The sequence below is a fragment of the Exophiala oligosperma genome, assembly GCF_000835515.1.
Source record: "Exophiala oligosperma strain CBS 72588 unplaced genomic scaffold supercont1.3, whole genome shotgun sequence".
Lineage (NCBI taxonomy): Eukaryota > Fungi > Ascomycota > Eurotiomycetes > Chaetothyriales > Herpotrichiellaceae > Exophiala > Exophiala oligosperma.
The window spans coordinates 3305872-3321133 of record NW_015622820.1 but is presented as its reverse complement, the minus strand read 5'-3'; the positions used below and the strand labels follow the sequence as shown (position 1 = coordinate 3321133).

Below are 15262 nucleotides of genomic sequence, written 5' to 3'. Positions count from 1 at the left end.
CTCTCGTCCTTTTTTATTTTCTCATGCTGTGTATTTTCCGCGTTCAAAAGCCTTGCGTCAACCTTGACGTCACTGTCCATGAACTCGGTAATTCCATAATCTTTACTGTTATTTACATGTGATGCATTCTATGATGGGCGCGTACTTTTCAATAACATGCACCAAGTATTCGGTGAACCATGGATCATCTATTTACAGTACATAAAACGAGAGTGACAACTTATGTAAGGGTCGTTTTGTCACCGGTCTATCCCAAATCGTTGCCTACTCGTCCAACTTGCTCTTACGGAACCCGAGACCATTCCTCAACTTGTCTTCCTTCTCTACGATATTCGCCGGAAGATTCTTGCCAATGCCAAAGAGCACAAAGAATGCCCACTTCCACCGGAATGGGTTGATCAATGTGATGAAGCAGAACCAGTAGAGCAACTCCGAGTAGGTGAAGAAGTCGAATGCTTTGGTCGGTGCCAAGGACTTGACCGTGCTGGTGAGGTCGACCCATCTCTTCATCCACCATGTTCGTGGAGTGGTCAAGGGGTCGACCAGGAACATGAGCAGCATACGAGTGTAGATACCAATGTGATAATTTCCCACAGTTCTACAAAGGTAAGGTGGTCAGCAGTGAAAGAAAATCCAACTTGCCAATTTTTCAAAAAAGAAAAAAAAAAACTTACCCAATGGCATTGACATAGGTCGAGTTGATGGCACATATGGATGGCTCGGCCGGAGGAAAGCACTGGATGAACCAACGAGGTGGTTCATAGCCTGGCTCAAAGCACTGTTCTGGAAGAAAGTCGAGACCGGGACGCTTGTAACCGGTGGCCATAATAATCATGTCTCCCTCCACCAACTTACGATGACCTGGCCCGCCTTTTGGAACTCCCTTGGCCCGGTGGTTGAAGAGGATGCCATTCTCCTCAACCTGTTCGATGTCCCCTCGGAGCCATGATGCTTTCCCTGCCCGGATTTGTTCAAAGATCTCACTGTTGACCATCGGTGTCTCAGTGAACAGACCCCGGTCAGTCGGCGCGATGTCTCGGAGGTCGCGGTAAAAGAAGAACCGCAAAAGGTTTTCAGGGATCCACGAAAACAGGGTCTCTTGTCCGAAAATGTTGAAGGCCAGGAGTGCATCCACAAACCCATTTCGAGGGATGATCCATTTGTCACTTCTCGCAAGCACTTTGATTTCCGCAGCCCCCGTGTTGACGGCCCACTCCAATGCTTCAACCGCGCTGGCTCCTCCGCCCACGATGAGGATCTTCTTGTCTTTTGCATCTTCGTTGTCGAGACTGGACGAGTGCAAGACGTGGCCCTTGAACTTGTCCTGGCCGGGGAGATGGGGCATTTTGGGTGCACCGCAAGTTCCAATGGCCGGTATGATCCCGTCGAATCTACCGTTTGAAGGGTCATTGACGATCCATCGGTCTAGCTTGTCCTTGTAGATCTTCTCGACTTTGACGTTGAATCTTGTCCGTTCGTCAAGATCATAGCGGTGCCAGAGCTCTCGGACTTGGTCCACAATCTGGTTCTGTTTCGGATAGCCACTGTCCCATTTCACAGATGGGTGAAAACGGTACATGACACTGTGAATCTGAAGTCCAGATGTCTGTAGGATTGTCAGAAAGATACAGCCATGAGAGCAGTGTAAACAGAGCGTCCACTTGCCGTGTTCACATTGGACCAAATGCCTCCGAGATGATCCTTGCCTCGAGCTTCGAATAAGGTGACTTCGAATCCATGGCCAACACAGTGGGCTGCAGCGGAAACTCCTGTCAAGCCGCCCCCGATGACGGCAATCTTAGGTCGCCGAAGTCGAGCGCCGGGTGCAGGAGGGTTGGGCGAGAATATCTTGGCTAGTAGCCACTGGACTAGGGTGTAGAACCAGATGACGGGATTGAAAGCCATGGTAGATACAGTGACATTCAATGTACTCTGTCAAGATAAGTCGAGAAAGAAAAGAGCCTGAGAAGGAATTTGTTGTCATGTTGTATAAAAGTGTTTTCGTTTCCACGTCGAACGTCATCGGTGGATTTACTTTCCGGCATGTGAGACCCACGTTGATCCGCCTTGCATGTGAAAGTGTCTCGGCACACTGAAGAGGCTGGGATACGAGTCAATCTCTACGTGCCGAATAGCTACAGGAAAACCAGGCATTGCAGGTACGATAAGTCGAATTAATGTGTTCTTATAACAAGATTCTACAGAATTTGGGGGAGATAGATAGTCCGCTTCCCAACTTTTAGCCGTTGCCGGGTCCGCTTGTGAGAGAGCTCTGATCTTGGTCATCAGGGAAGAAGTATGCTCCGACACTGCAGTGCTGGTTAGAAGGCTTGCAAAAACTCGAAAGGATGGAAATTGAAACTTACGCGACAATGATGTAACAAGCACACAACAGCGCTCCTTCCAGGTAGTTGCTCCGACCGTCGAGCACGAGAAAATTGACGATGAAGGTTGAGACGAAGAGCGAGCCAGTTTCGAATAGGCTGAAATACAGAGACATGCTTTTGTCCATGATCCAACCAAGAATGACGACAACCGGGGTGACAAAAAGCGCGATTTGAATGGACGAGCCCAGAGACACCCCGAGAGCAAGATCGAGCTTGTTCTTCGCCGCGACAGTCACTGCTGTAACATGCTCTGCTGCATTGCCTACGATGGGCAGAATGATCAATCCAACAAAAGCTTCCGACAGTGGTGAATTTTGGACCAAGTGCTCGATACTGCCCACCAGAAATTCTGCACACAAAGCAACGAGACCGGTGGAGATGAGAAGCCAAATGATGGACGCTGTTTGACCCATGGGGGGTTCACTTTCCTCTTCCTTTGAAATGGTGCTTTTGGGGGTTTGGCGCCTGTCAATTCTTCGAGACGCGGGGGAAACATTTTGTCGCTGTGCGTACTGACGATTGTTGGGATCTGACCTGTAGCGGCGGAGGTTATTTTGCGAATGATCTGTCAGAGGTCCTCCAGGTGGGTTGGTTGATGACCGAAAAACTGGTGGCGTACGGAACGACAGACCTCGTGCTCCTAATGGCATTTTTGCCCTGGCTCCCGCCTGAGATGAGGCGGTGACTGTGACAGGAGTCGCTATAGGTCCCGAATGTTGAGGAGGCTGTTCAATCTCTGCCGGTTCTTCTGTCTTTTCGCTCACGACTTCTGTCGATGGGGCTCCTTCATGCTCAGTGGGTTCAATGTCCCTTTCTGGCTCGATTTCTGTCTTCTCATGCCGTTTCATGCCCAGCTTTGCCCTCAGCCTCTTGCGCACACGACGATTGGAACCCGTACTAGAGTTGGCGGTTGACACCCGTGACGAACTCGCAGACGAACTGGTTGAATCGAAACGTGCGAGGAAACCTGGGGCCGATTCCTCGTCAATGACATGTTGCGGGGTTCCCTGATACAGATAGGCGTGCGACTTGAGTTGAAACAGCAGGTAAAGGAAGTAGATGACCAGGAGAATGACGGATGTGCCTCGACTCAACTTAATCACTGCACGGTCTGCTCTGTCCAAGTCACTGAAAGAAGCGTGGAAAGCAGTCTGTTCGGGATTAGCCAGTGGGTCATCGATTGAGGAAAACTTGGAAATGACGAACCGGGATCAAAAGGCTTAGTACCGCCAGGGCCAAGAGACAGGCGCTCATCTGCGTAACAGTACTGTCGTAGATCTGCTCTTGGAATTCCAGGCCACCGATAAGAAACGCCATGCCCAAAATGAGGAGCAAGTTGGCCAGGAGTGAGCCTATCAGAGAGGCTTGTACAATGCGAATCTCATTCTTGACAAGAGCGATGATGAAAATGATAAGTTCCACCGCATTTCCAAAACTGACATTCAATAGTGCGCCCAACGTCGGTCCTAATCGGTGGGCAACACACTCGGTGGCGAAGGTCAACAGGCCTGCCAAGGGAATAATGGCCACAGCATTGAGTGCAAAGACAATGTTCGGATTGATATTTGCGAAATGGACGGCGATACCGACGGGCACAAATACCAAGAGAACATTGACCCAACTGTGAAAGAGTGGCGCCTTGACGTTCTTCCAGAGTCGCGTCGAACGAGATCCACGCGGGTTCTGATCTGCGGTATCCTGGCCATTGGCGGGTGCTTTGCCAGCGGCTTTCGAATTCTGATCACTTTGCGACCATGGATTGAATTTGTTCTGATGAGCGGACGAGTGTGCCCATGCTCGGACTCGATCTGGACTGAAGGTTAGGAATAACGAGGGTGACGGGCGAGGCAGTGGAGAAGGCGAAACATACGCATTGTTATTGAAGGAAGTGGTGGTAGAGGAGCATGTTACAACAACAGTCTCGGTTTGAGCGTAGGATTGAAAAGGATGGTGATGGCCCTGATCAAGTGTGTTGTCCAGAAAATGATACAGTAGAATAACAGATAATGATCGAAATATTGAAATATTGAAATATCGTCAACGATGGCAAAAGGCGAGACAAACAGGGAAACAAGAACCAAGACCAAGACAATTTGGGAAAAGCTTGGCAAAGGATCCAATTTGCGATATCAAGGCCTGAGTGACGTCACCTCGGGAAGTGTGAACACAGGGGGCTGCGGCTGGTCATAAAGGAGGACAGGCAGAACACGAAGTGAAGGTACGTGTATACAATATACAGGTGAATTACTCCGTAGTTGTGCAGGAATATCTACGTGAACAGGGTTACGAAGCACATGGGATGCTCTGTGGCAGCAAAATCGTGGCGCAGAGCCTCAGGTAGATAGATAACCCAGCCATAATACAATACATGCCCACAAACCACAAAGAAAGCAGAATTACAAAGTAGCATATGGAGCATTATTTTAGGGAGTACTGTACAGTACAGAGAGTATCATGGAGTCTCGTCAACGGAGATTGGGCGAGTCGTTTAAGAATTCCATGCCAAGTTCGCCAATATGGTACCGGTGCTTATTGTAGGGTATTTATTGTGCTCCCGTTGATAGTCAGGGACCCTAATTATTCAACAAAGACTCTGACACGCGTGGATCATGATTGGGCCTTGTCCGGCCTATTAGGCCTTAGCTGCCGCCGCCTATAAACAGTCTACCATATTCGGAGAGCTTGAATATGAGGATCCCAGTGGCTCGTATCTGCATTTTGGTAATCCCTCCTCTAATTCAATGGTCCTTTTCTAGAGAGAGTCAACAACAAACTTACATCACAAACTCCAGATTGTTGCCATGATTAGTCTACTCCGTCTCAGTCATGAAGCGCGGCACTACGAGCACGAATTGTATTTAGAATGGCCAACAGAAGGACAATGAGCGTCGAGTGGAAAAACTCGATATCATACTGTATGCTGCTTTTGCGCTATGAGGAGCAACCCGTGGTGCCTTGTGAGGGTCCTGCTACCAACTTGAACAGGAATCTTGGCCTCTGGAAATCTTGCACTTGAGAACTACAGTGTCACTGTAGGGGCCAGAAGTCTCAACATTCCCGAGCCATATTGTTTTAAGGGTATCTCTATTAGGCGTTATGGGTAACGGAGACAGGCGGGCACTAGCCTTATCGATAGGCGCCTCAGGCGCTTTGACAACTACATCAGCGCCCCGCCATGCCCCGCGACACCGTTTGTTGGTGCCCTGTGCTCAACCATCCCCGACGACAATTGATGGCGTGAGTAGATGTACTGGTAGAGGTGCACTCCAAACGAGTAAAGGGATAAGTCAAAGAGACTGGTAGCCAGCTACATATATGTGTGATATAGGTACTGAGAGAGCAGAAGTAGCACTAAATTGATATGTAGACCAGATGGCCACCAAAGACTGTTCCAAACTCCGGGCCACAAAAGAAACATGCGAGATCGACCTTCAGTCTCTGAGAAACCGGAGACGGATGAACTCATTGTTTTGCTGGAAACCCATGTGCGACACATGTGAAATGTGAATCATTGCCAGATGGAGGTTTTTATCGTGTTCATCCTTCTGACGAGACGTTCATAGTAGATAAAAAAGTTCCACGGCACGCATTCCAAAAACATCCTCGTCTTTTGCTCAACATGTCTGGGAGTCATTGCAAAAGTGCCAAATAATGAGACCTCTGCATCGCCTCTTGGAAGGCCACAAATGTGCAGACGAGAATATTACGTGTCAGTCGAAGGACTTTGATGTACTACGCAACCGTAAGATACAAGTATGCAGGGGGACGGTAAGCACTGAAGCAGCCCGTACCAGGGCGTTTCTGTCCAATACACTTGAGTCAAAAATACAATGCTTTGGAAGGACTGACCGGTGGCACAATTGTACCAATAAGATAGTGGACGGTGTCTAGTGTAAACTGCCTGCGCTCCTGTGCTCCGCATCCTCTCTCGAATCCCAACCTGCCTACGACTGTCTCACGCAGCCATTTCCACCCTGCTCGACAAGACCGCTTTCCCCGACAGCGATTTTTGCTACAACACAGACCCGTTTACGTCTTGCCAGGACTTTGACGCTATTGAGGAATCACTACTGTCATCTACTGCACTTTTAAATAAAGGTAACCGACCCAGAGGCCCCGAACCTCCGCCTATACAAATCCACCAAGTGGCTCGACGCAGTGTCTTTGCAACAGTAGAACAACATGGGGTGAGTCCAAACATTTGATATTGAGCCCTACATAAGAGCGGAGATTCGCTCGCAAATGACTCCTCAATATGATTTCTGGTGTCATTCTTGTGTAGTCCAGTCATAGGAACGCAGGCACCCATAGCCAACACTCCCCATACTTGGGCGATGCCTGGCGTGGGCCTGCGACAGGACAACATCTACCAACATGGGTCTCTTTCTCAGGGCTGCAGAGTGGCTCCAGTTCAAAGCACGGTCCTTGTGCTCATGCTGAGGCCATTCGCTTGCAGTGACCTGCCACTCATTGCCAGTTCTGCTACTGACTGACCGTGACAGTGACTCCCAACAACGAACTTCACAGACCCGGTTGGGCTCATTGCAAAGCACAGTGATCCGATGTGTATCCACCACCACTGGCACGTCGGTCTCGTCTTCCTCATCTTCCTCATCGTCCTCATCTTCTTATTTCTCTTCCACTACCTCCTCTTCATCATCTTCCACTACTAGAGACTTGCACGACTCGGCTCTGGAGCGACGTTCTGCTCAATTTCCTCTTGACCGGGAATACATAGCAGGAAGGATGCCACCAAGGACTCGACAGAGTCTTTTGATGGGGAACATGGACGTCATCTTGTCTCAATTTGAGCAAGGTGTCGACCACACTTCCAACTAAGAATCGGAGGGTGAGGAGATGGTATGGTGGCGCAGATGTTTCCTTTTCCAGGTGAGTGATCGTACAGGACACACAGCATGGCTTTTGTTTAACTGGAGTATCAAGACATTCGTTCAGGTTTCCTTTGTCTCTCTGCTGTATCACGACATACCCCAGTGATGCACCACCAATGTTCTGGCGTTTGGCATGTTCCATCAATTTGGTCAGCAGCAACGATCCTCATCGCCCATATCCCGGACTACATCATTCCTTACCTGATAATCTCCAGCTCTCTCCCGTTACCATCGAGCCAGGGCTTCCCGCAGCCAGCAACCATCTTCGCAGGCATTCAGGCACCCGCGGGTCACGTGGGTTCGAGCCACCCATCTCGGTACACGACATCACGTGCATCGGGATGGTTGCCTGCTTGTTGCCTTTTCGCGGGCTGTGTTATCAACACCAAAAACAGTCAATAGGACGCGCTATCAACTCGACAGCCTTATGTTGATTTCATGAGAGGAAACCCCTTGACATAGTGGTCAACAAAGTTCAAGGCCCTGTCTCTGAGGACAAGAAGGGAGTTGCAACAACCCAAAAGAGACGAGAAGACTGTCAATCAAAAGAAAGAGAAGCCGATAGGCTTGACGAAAAGAACAAAATTATGAGCTGTCCAAGGTAGGCCCAAAGCTGTGAAATCAGAAAGGCTCAAATCTTCCGAAATGTTGCAGCAAGAAAAGAACGGAGAAGCAACCTCATCCTGGGTGGACTGAGGGGTGTCTTATTATTTATCTGGCATGGGAGGCAACAGCCATCTGATCTGGCCACCCGAAACCGCTTGCATTATGCCTAGGAAGCCCACCTTGTTGCAGAAAAGGGGCAGGATTCCAGGCAAATCTCTGCGTCAACTAGCCTCGCAAGCCAGGTTTGCCTGCATGGGCCAATAGGTGCAACTGTCCTGGGGTTGAACAGCGCCTATCTTAACCCTATTTAGGCTTAGCTGTTATGTCTTTCAGGGCTCCCCACCCTCTATTTCAAGCATCAGCTGGCCCCATTGCGACGGCCTCCGGGTCATCGTGGAACCATACGCAAGCAAGCGAAATGTGCACATCACGAAGTGGCGCACCTGGGCTTGCTTCCGACTTCGAGCTCTCTATCTTTCAACACTGACAACGCTGTATAAGATTTGGGGGAGCTCTGCACAGCAGAATCACCGGCATGCTGGAAGAGAGCATCCTTCGTCAACCGTCCCTTTGTATCAGCGAGAAGGTCAAAAGAGTGTGCTTTCTATTTCAGCCAAGCGGACCTTTCGGTTCAGCACCTCCGTGACCAACAGGTACAGGCCTAAGCAAGAGACATGGCATTGAAATACCGTCACACCAAGAGGGCAATGAGCCTCTGCCTATGAGGCAACACCCAGTATTTTTCCATTTGACAAAGCACGCAGGCAACGGCCAATAATTCACTTGACAAAGTACTGGCAGCACGCATTGGCCCTGCTCCGTCATCAGTGTGCCCGATGGAAATCACTGGAAAGAGGAATCAGGCGCTTCTGCGACTTCAAGCTTCTTTCGAGGGCCATCGGATCCATCATCTCAGTGATGATTCGAGCGATGCTTCTTTGGTGGTCCTCCAAACGATGATGGTAGTTTGGCAGGACCTGTTTGCCATGCTGCTTAGTTCCAAATTCATCCATCGTAAGGTACCGCCACTACGAGTACTCGGTTCTTGTGCGACCCACGCAGACTTCTCTACCGATGAAACCTTGTCTTGATGCGGATCCGACAGGGCCATTGCAATGTTTGCTTGCACATGCGAGGAGCCTTTGGCTACTTGCTCCAGCCAGATCGAAGAAACGATAGTGAGAGCTCTTCGACTCGAGAAAATAGGAGTGAGTCATCTGAGGGACAATACCCCTGGCCTCTTTTTCGCTTGACATTACAGCGAATGGAGTATCATTCTGGATATTCTCGACCAGACCCAAATCACGGTTCTAACTTCAAAAGGATGGTGTTTGGATTTGTGAGAAGATGACTGGCTTTCTCTCCTTTAATTCTATCCCAGAATGGGGCTTCTTCTGTGACACAGAATACTGTGTTCAACACTTGCTTGCCCGAGCTGTAACAGTGATCTACTAACTTCATGGTATGACGATGAAGGGGCCACAATGAGCCCTTGTCACCCCGTCCGATGTTGGGCTGATGTCATGGTTTCTTGGAACGAATGAAGGACATGTTGTGAATTAGATGAGACCATGAATGGCACGAGACTCTGCGTGCGAGAACTTGAGAAGCCATGGCTATGCTGACTGGCGTTTTTGGTTGATTGCTTTTCTTTACTTACGGTTTGAGTTGTCCTTCAGGAAGAAGTTGTTGATGATACCCCTAATTCTCTTTGTTTCATTTGGTCATGTACCTGGGGTCAGATACTTTATTAATGGGTGGGCGCATTCACTGGATCAGAATAACAAGACATTTCACTTTTCAGTTTACACCACTTGGGTGTTCAAACATTCCTTCCTGGGTCTCCCCTGTTGTGTAAGTCTTTTTTTGTTTCTGGGATGAAACTCGTATCGCCCAGCTCCATCTCAGGCACCCCAGATACACGTTTCGCTCCTCGGCACGTGTGTTTTCCCTTACGAGATACGAGATTGGCGATGAGGCCTTTTTTCCCCCGTAAGGGATTCCGTTCCCGGTTCCCGTTTCGAATCTGGATGGAAATTTGGGCAAGTACAACATCGTCACACGTAAGGGGAGGAGGCTGGCCTTGGTTGGCCTCGTTCGTTGAAACGGCTGCGGTGGTACGTGACTCGGACAAGGGCGTCCAGGCAGGCAGGCAGGCAGACGACCCACGCCGTGACGACGGAAACTCGGGGAAAACACGAAACACGAGACACAAGACACAAAAAGGAGGAGTGGGAAGTCCAGTCAGAGATCGGTGCGTGAGTGTGTGGCGGGAATCGAGAAAGTGGCAAAAAGCAGCAAAAGAGACCAAGGACAAAACAAACGAAAAAGCAAAAGGGGGGAAAAAACACCCCCGGCGATTACACGCACACACACACACACACACACACACACACACACACACACACACACACACACAAGACGTGTCGAAAACATTTGGGGCTCGGTGCACTGAAATCCGGATCGTGATGCGTTCGAGGTACAGAGCAAGGTATGTGTATCGGACTTACCCAAACCAACATCCAACTTGCCAAGTTTTTGACTCGAGAGCCAGTCGTTGTAAAGCACGGGGGAAACCCCCTTTGGAAACTCTTCTCAATTCGTCTCATTCTTGTTTTCATCGACTTCATTCATCCCGTCAGCTATGACTATGCGTTGCAACCCACTGACCGTGCCGTTGCATTGTGTTTGTCTCACCAACCATCCATCCCCTTTTCGTAAGTTTCGTATGCGCCACGTTCATGTGCGTGGCATGTCCATACCCGTCGGAGCTCGCAAGCATCATAAAATCATCACTCGTTTCCCCCTGAGCAAAATTCAAGCCAATAACCCAAATTCACCTGGACGTCTACAAACCCCAGACGTATGTTCGGTGCGCGTGACGCTGAAGAAAATGTCTAGTGGATACTCTTCAGGTGCTCGACGAGAGCCTGAACTTGTTCCCTCACTTCGTCGGTGAGTTGGTCCTCGGGATCGCCTAGCACGCTCATCATGATTGGAGCCAACTTCGGCGTGAGTTGCTGAACCGTAGAGTCTTGATCACGGTAGAGCTGCACGATCATCTTCCACACGGGCTCGTTCTCCTGGTAATCTTCGGTGAGAGGCAAGATGCCGCTGTCCACCAAGACAGGCAGAACTTGCGACACGGGCACCTTGTCCTTGTGTTTGAGGATTAAGCGTGCGACACAACCTGCGGCATTGTCTGTGCACCTAGCCTCGGTGATGTGCAGGATTGTCTCGAGTTTCTGAAGAATCTGGGGATATGCCTTGAGCACGGTGGCGTCGTCGTTGGACTTCTCGACAAGACGGCCGACGGCGTATGCCGCGTTGGACTTTGTCTGGGCATCCTCGTCACCGAGGCGCTTAAGCAAGACGTTCATCATTTGCGAAGTGTATGGTGTGACTGAAGCGTCCATGCCGGTGATGATCTCTGCGAGCACACCGCAGGCAGACGCACGGCCGAGAGATTCACCGCCGCTCGCATACCGATAGACTTGCTTCTCGAAAATTTTCCAGAGTTCGCCGAAGCTAGGGCCCAGCGCTGCGGCGAGTCCGGAGATGACGTCCATTGCACTATCAACGACAAGCCATTCTAGTTCTGTGGATTCCATATCTTCCTCATCCAATTCATCCATGTCAAGCTGGCATGGATGTTTCTTGGTGATCAGGGCCGTGACAGTCTGAACGATCTGAGACAGGCAGTCTGGGTAAGAGAGGAGGGATGGACCAGTGAGTTTGAGGTTCTCTGACAGAGCCCGCGAGGTCTCCGTGACGGTGGCACTATTTCCAAAGTCAGAAATTGCGCATACAGTGATATAAGGAGTGCAATTCGGCGAAACAATAGAGAGTCAGAGGGTTGAAGATCGCTTTCGCTTCATCCACGGTCTTTCCGTGTCGGAGTGAGCTGGGATTAACGAAGAAGGTTCATCATGCTAGCTTGTGGTGCTTGTCATAAGGGAAGGCTGAAAATGAAATAGAACTTACGTGTCATCCTCCTCGGTCCACACATTCAACGTAGCAGTCATCAAGAGTTCTCCGAATTTCTTCAATTCCTGGGTAGGCTCAACTTGCACTGGAAGACCGGGCTTCCATTTCTGAATCTGGCCAGACTCCTCGGAGACGTCGTACAGAGCGGCATATGCTCGATGCAAGGTGCTAATGGTGGCTTTTCGGACATTTTCGTAGGAATGTTCTGCCAATGGCAACAACTTCTCGATGGTCTTCTCAAAGTATGGCAGAAATGCTGTTTTGGTGTTGGACACGACATCGCCGATGACTTCAATAGCAATTTCCTTCTCCAAAGCAATGGGGGTAACGGTAGCCAGATCGCCCCAATCACTGTCGTCGTCATCACCAATCTCGACGTCCTCAATGGTTCCATCTTCAGGCTCATCGTCGCTGTCGGCTGCAGCCACCTTGACCTTCTGGCCAGCGATGGTCACTTCCTTGCCCAGTAGGTCCTTTGCACTATCTCCAAGCGCAACCTCAAGGTCAGCCTCTTCTTGATCGATACAGGCGAACAAGCCGTGCACCACTCCACCAAGGAATGGAGCAAAGTCTTCCTCGTACACCTTAGCCAACGAACCCCAGAGGATGTATGTGCTTTCCTTGAGACGAGAGTGTTCCAGGTGAAGAGCCTCTTCGCTGGTTTGCATCAAAGGCTGGACATAGTCTTTGAATTCAGTCGCACCAACAGCAACGGCCATCTCACCCATAGCGTCAGTGCAACTTGCACGCAAGTCGAGCTCTTCTTCGCTCTCTTTTTTGGTAATGTATTCTTGCATCGCGTGCATGGAGTCGTTGAGGTATGGCAGGAAAGGCCCTTCGACGGTCGAAGCCAACGAACCAAGTGCACCAGCAGCCAAGGCTTTGATCTTGAAATCGGGATGCTTGAAGAGACGTTGAAGTAGAGGAGCCAATTTATCCAGATACTGCACAGCATCCTGGGCATCCATACCATCGACGACAGCGTCGATAGCGCTGGTCGCAGACTTCATGATGTCAACCGTGGGACCTTCCTCCTCACCCTTGAATGCCCCCATGGCGGCCGTAAGGTTCTTGACAAGCAAAGGCATAAGCTTCTCATGCTGCTTGGTGATGTCTTCTGGCAGGTCGTCTGCCAATCGTGCGGTCGTCTGCAGCGCAGCCTGACGAACAGTCACTTCGGAGTCCTCCAGCAGGGTGAACAGGGTAGGGAGAACGGATGGCAGCTGAGTGCTGAGAAAGTCGGGAGCCCCTTCCACAGCCATGCCGAGGGCCAAGATACCTGCTTGACGATGCTTGGGATCAGAGCTCTTTGAGTACTGAGGAAGGGCATCAAGCAGCGGTACCAGAACTTGGTTAGCTGGGAGGCTTTGTGCCATTGTGTCAATCAAACCAAGCGCAGAGCGAGCGGGAGTAATATCGTCGTCATCGGCAGAAGCGTCGTCGATCTCAGTGACAATTTGCAGCATGCTCTTGGTCAGTGGCTCTCCCATCTTGGCTCCTTGAACTCTAAGGCGTCTGTAGATCACACATTGCATTAGGAAGCTGATGGCTTGCGTGCGAGTCTCATCGGACATGTTTGTATTGGTAGCGATTTCGTTCATGAAACGAACCAAGTCTTGAAAGTGTTGGGAGATGAGCTGATATTCGGCGGTAAGAAGGGTGTTGAAGACCTCAAATGCCAACATGGCTTGTTCTTCCTTGCCTGAATCAATCGTGTCTTTCAGGACAGCGACCATAGCGGGAAACATGTTCTGGAAGGCTTTTATCGATGATTCATCCTCGTCTGCATCAATGACCAGAGCCATTTTGGAAATAGCCAGCATGGTGTTGATTCTGACCTCGAGGGACTCTGGATCTTTGATCGTTTTACCAAACAGGGCGAACAACTCTTTGAATTTCGAACTGAAGCCGTCACCCATAGTTTCCAGGATGCTGTAAAGCACATAGACACCAACAGCACGCTCAGCAGCGCTGGCACTGGTAGCAGCCTGCTGGAGCATGCCTGGCAATTCAGGCCACTCACCATCCTCGAGGTCGATTTTGGCAATGGAGCTGATCAGCCGAGAGGAGGCATGGCGGACGAGGGAGGAGGGTTCGGCAAGCGTAGCTGAGAACAACTGGCTTCTGGCATGTTGTCTCTGCTCTTGAGGAATCTTCGTCCAGTGCTTGGAGACTAGAGGTCTGGCTTGCGTCGCGGCAAGTTGTTTGAGCTCAGAGCTGTCGTGAGAGATGATTAACTGAATGAGGAATAACAACGACTGAGGGTTCTTGTAGAACTCATTTTGCAGAACATTGGTGGCGGTTTTGACATTGCCCTTCTTGGGATCAAGGACAATGGCCAACTGCTCTAGAAATCTTTGTTGATCCATGGTGGTGAGATTAGTCGACAGTGTGCGAGACGCGAAGTCTCTTGACTGTCTCGGGGTATTGGGAGAACAAGCACAGCAGGAACGCTCAGGTAACAATTGAGGCTGGAAATACAATTAGAAAAGTCGTGCTGGGGCTCTCGAAGCCTCTGCGATGTGGTACTGAAGAAAGAAGAAAAAGAAAAATTGATGCACATGAATTCGCGACGTAGCGCAGGCACTCGAGAAAAAAAAAGTTGGGCGGTACATCATCAATTTTGCAGGCTAATTCCAGTATAGCGGCGACGTGTGCCCCTCTCGCTGTTGGGCCATCAGGCTCAAAGAGGCGTGAAGTGGTCACTGCCTCAGAAGAGTGAATACTATCACAAAACAAGGTAGACGTGGCCTCGTCTTGGGCCATTTCATGTTGTGCATTTCCAGGAATTCCTACGGAAACACAGGACATGTTTACCCCCCTGGTCAATATTGGTCCTTAAAGCACTGACGGAGACTCTGCGCGATGAAATTGACTGACAGAGTCGAGATCCGCCTTCCTGCGCCACTGGATCATTGTTCAGCCACTCCAAGCCAGCCACAGAAGGCTGTGATAACGGAGACGAAAACGAGTACGAGAACGAGACGAGGCACACAGCTTGTCATTATTAAAAGCGCGACATCTGATGGCCAAAAAGTGCATTTGAAATGGTCAACCCAGCGATAATACATACTTCCTCACTAACCGTCCTGACCAGAGCCTGCCGACTACCTGAACTCGAAGTCTTGGTCTCTTCTGGCCCTGAACCATCTTGAGGTTGAAACAATTTGTGTGCTCGTACGCTCACAATCGAGCTCAAGCCGTCACGAGGCAGTCCAGCCAGAAAATGTCGAGTCCAGTCTGATGCTCACTCCCCTTCGATAATGGAGAGTCTGACAGCCTGGTGGTTCTCTGGTGGCTCAGCCAATCACTGACAGCTGGATAATCTTGCCGGTCGTGGAGTTGAAAAATCCGATTTTAGATACACCGTATTGTATTTACCATGGCAAC

The 15262-nt window shown here is 50.0% G+C and overlaps 4 protein-coding genes across 5 annotated transcripts; all 4 read right to left on the bottom strand.

Moving 5' to 3' along the window:
• Positions 1 to 80: 80 nt before the first annotated feature.
• On the bottom strand, positions 81 to 1967 carry PV06_03932. Of its 2 annotated transcripts, XM_016404760.1 has the most exons (3): positions 1666 to 1967; positions 675 to 1606; positions 81 to 598 (listed from the first exon to the last, which is right to left on the bottom strand). In XM_016404760.1, exons 1-3 carry the CDS (start codon positions 1903 to 1905, stop codon positions 265 to 267), a joined length of 1506 nt encoding a protein of 501 aa, XP_016265765.1. In that variant the 5' UTR covers positions 1906 to 1967; the 3' UTR covers positions 81 to 264. The 2 variants fall into 2 exon arrangements, with proteins under 2 accessions (XP_016265765.1, XP_016265766.1); XM_016404761.1 differs by having other exon boundaries at positions 675 to 1967.
• A 192-nt stretch (positions 1968 to 2159) lies between these two features.
• Positions 2160 to 4415, bottom strand: PV06_03931 (calcium/proton exchanger). Its single transcript, XM_016404759.1, has 4 exons — positions 4258 to 4415; positions 3594 to 4195; positions 2367 to 3538; positions 2160 to 2309 (listed from the first exon to the last, which is right to left on the bottom strand). The coding sequence occupies exons 1-4, from the start codon at positions 4259 to 4261 to the stop codon at positions 2240 to 2242; spliced, it is 1848 nt and encodes a 615-aa protein (XP_016265764.1). The 5' UTR covers positions 4262 to 4415; the 3' UTR covers positions 2160 to 2239.
• A 2014-nt stretch (positions 4416 to 6429) lies between these two features.
• PV06_03930 (uncharacterized protein) lies at positions 6430 to 7949 on the bottom strand. Its single transcript, XM_016404758.1, has one exon. The coding sequence runs from the start codon at positions 7419 to 7421 to the stop codon at positions 7044 to 7046; it is 378 nt and encodes a 125-aa protein (XP_016265763.1). The 5' UTR covers positions 7422 to 7949; the 3' UTR covers positions 6430 to 7043.
• Positions 7950 to 10438: 2489 nt separating this feature from the next.
• PV06_03929 (uncharacterized protein) lies at positions 10439 to 14446 on the bottom strand. Its single transcript, XM_016404757.1, has 2 exons — positions 11870 to 14446; positions 10439 to 11665 (listed from the first exon to the last, which is right to left on the bottom strand). The coding sequence occupies exons 1-2, from the start codon at positions 14239 to 14241 to the stop codon at positions 10783 to 10785; spliced, it is 3255 nt and encodes a 1084-aa protein (XP_016265762.1). The 5' UTR covers positions 14242 to 14446; the 3' UTR covers positions 10439 to 10782.
• Positions 14447 to 15262: the final 816 nt, after the last annotated feature.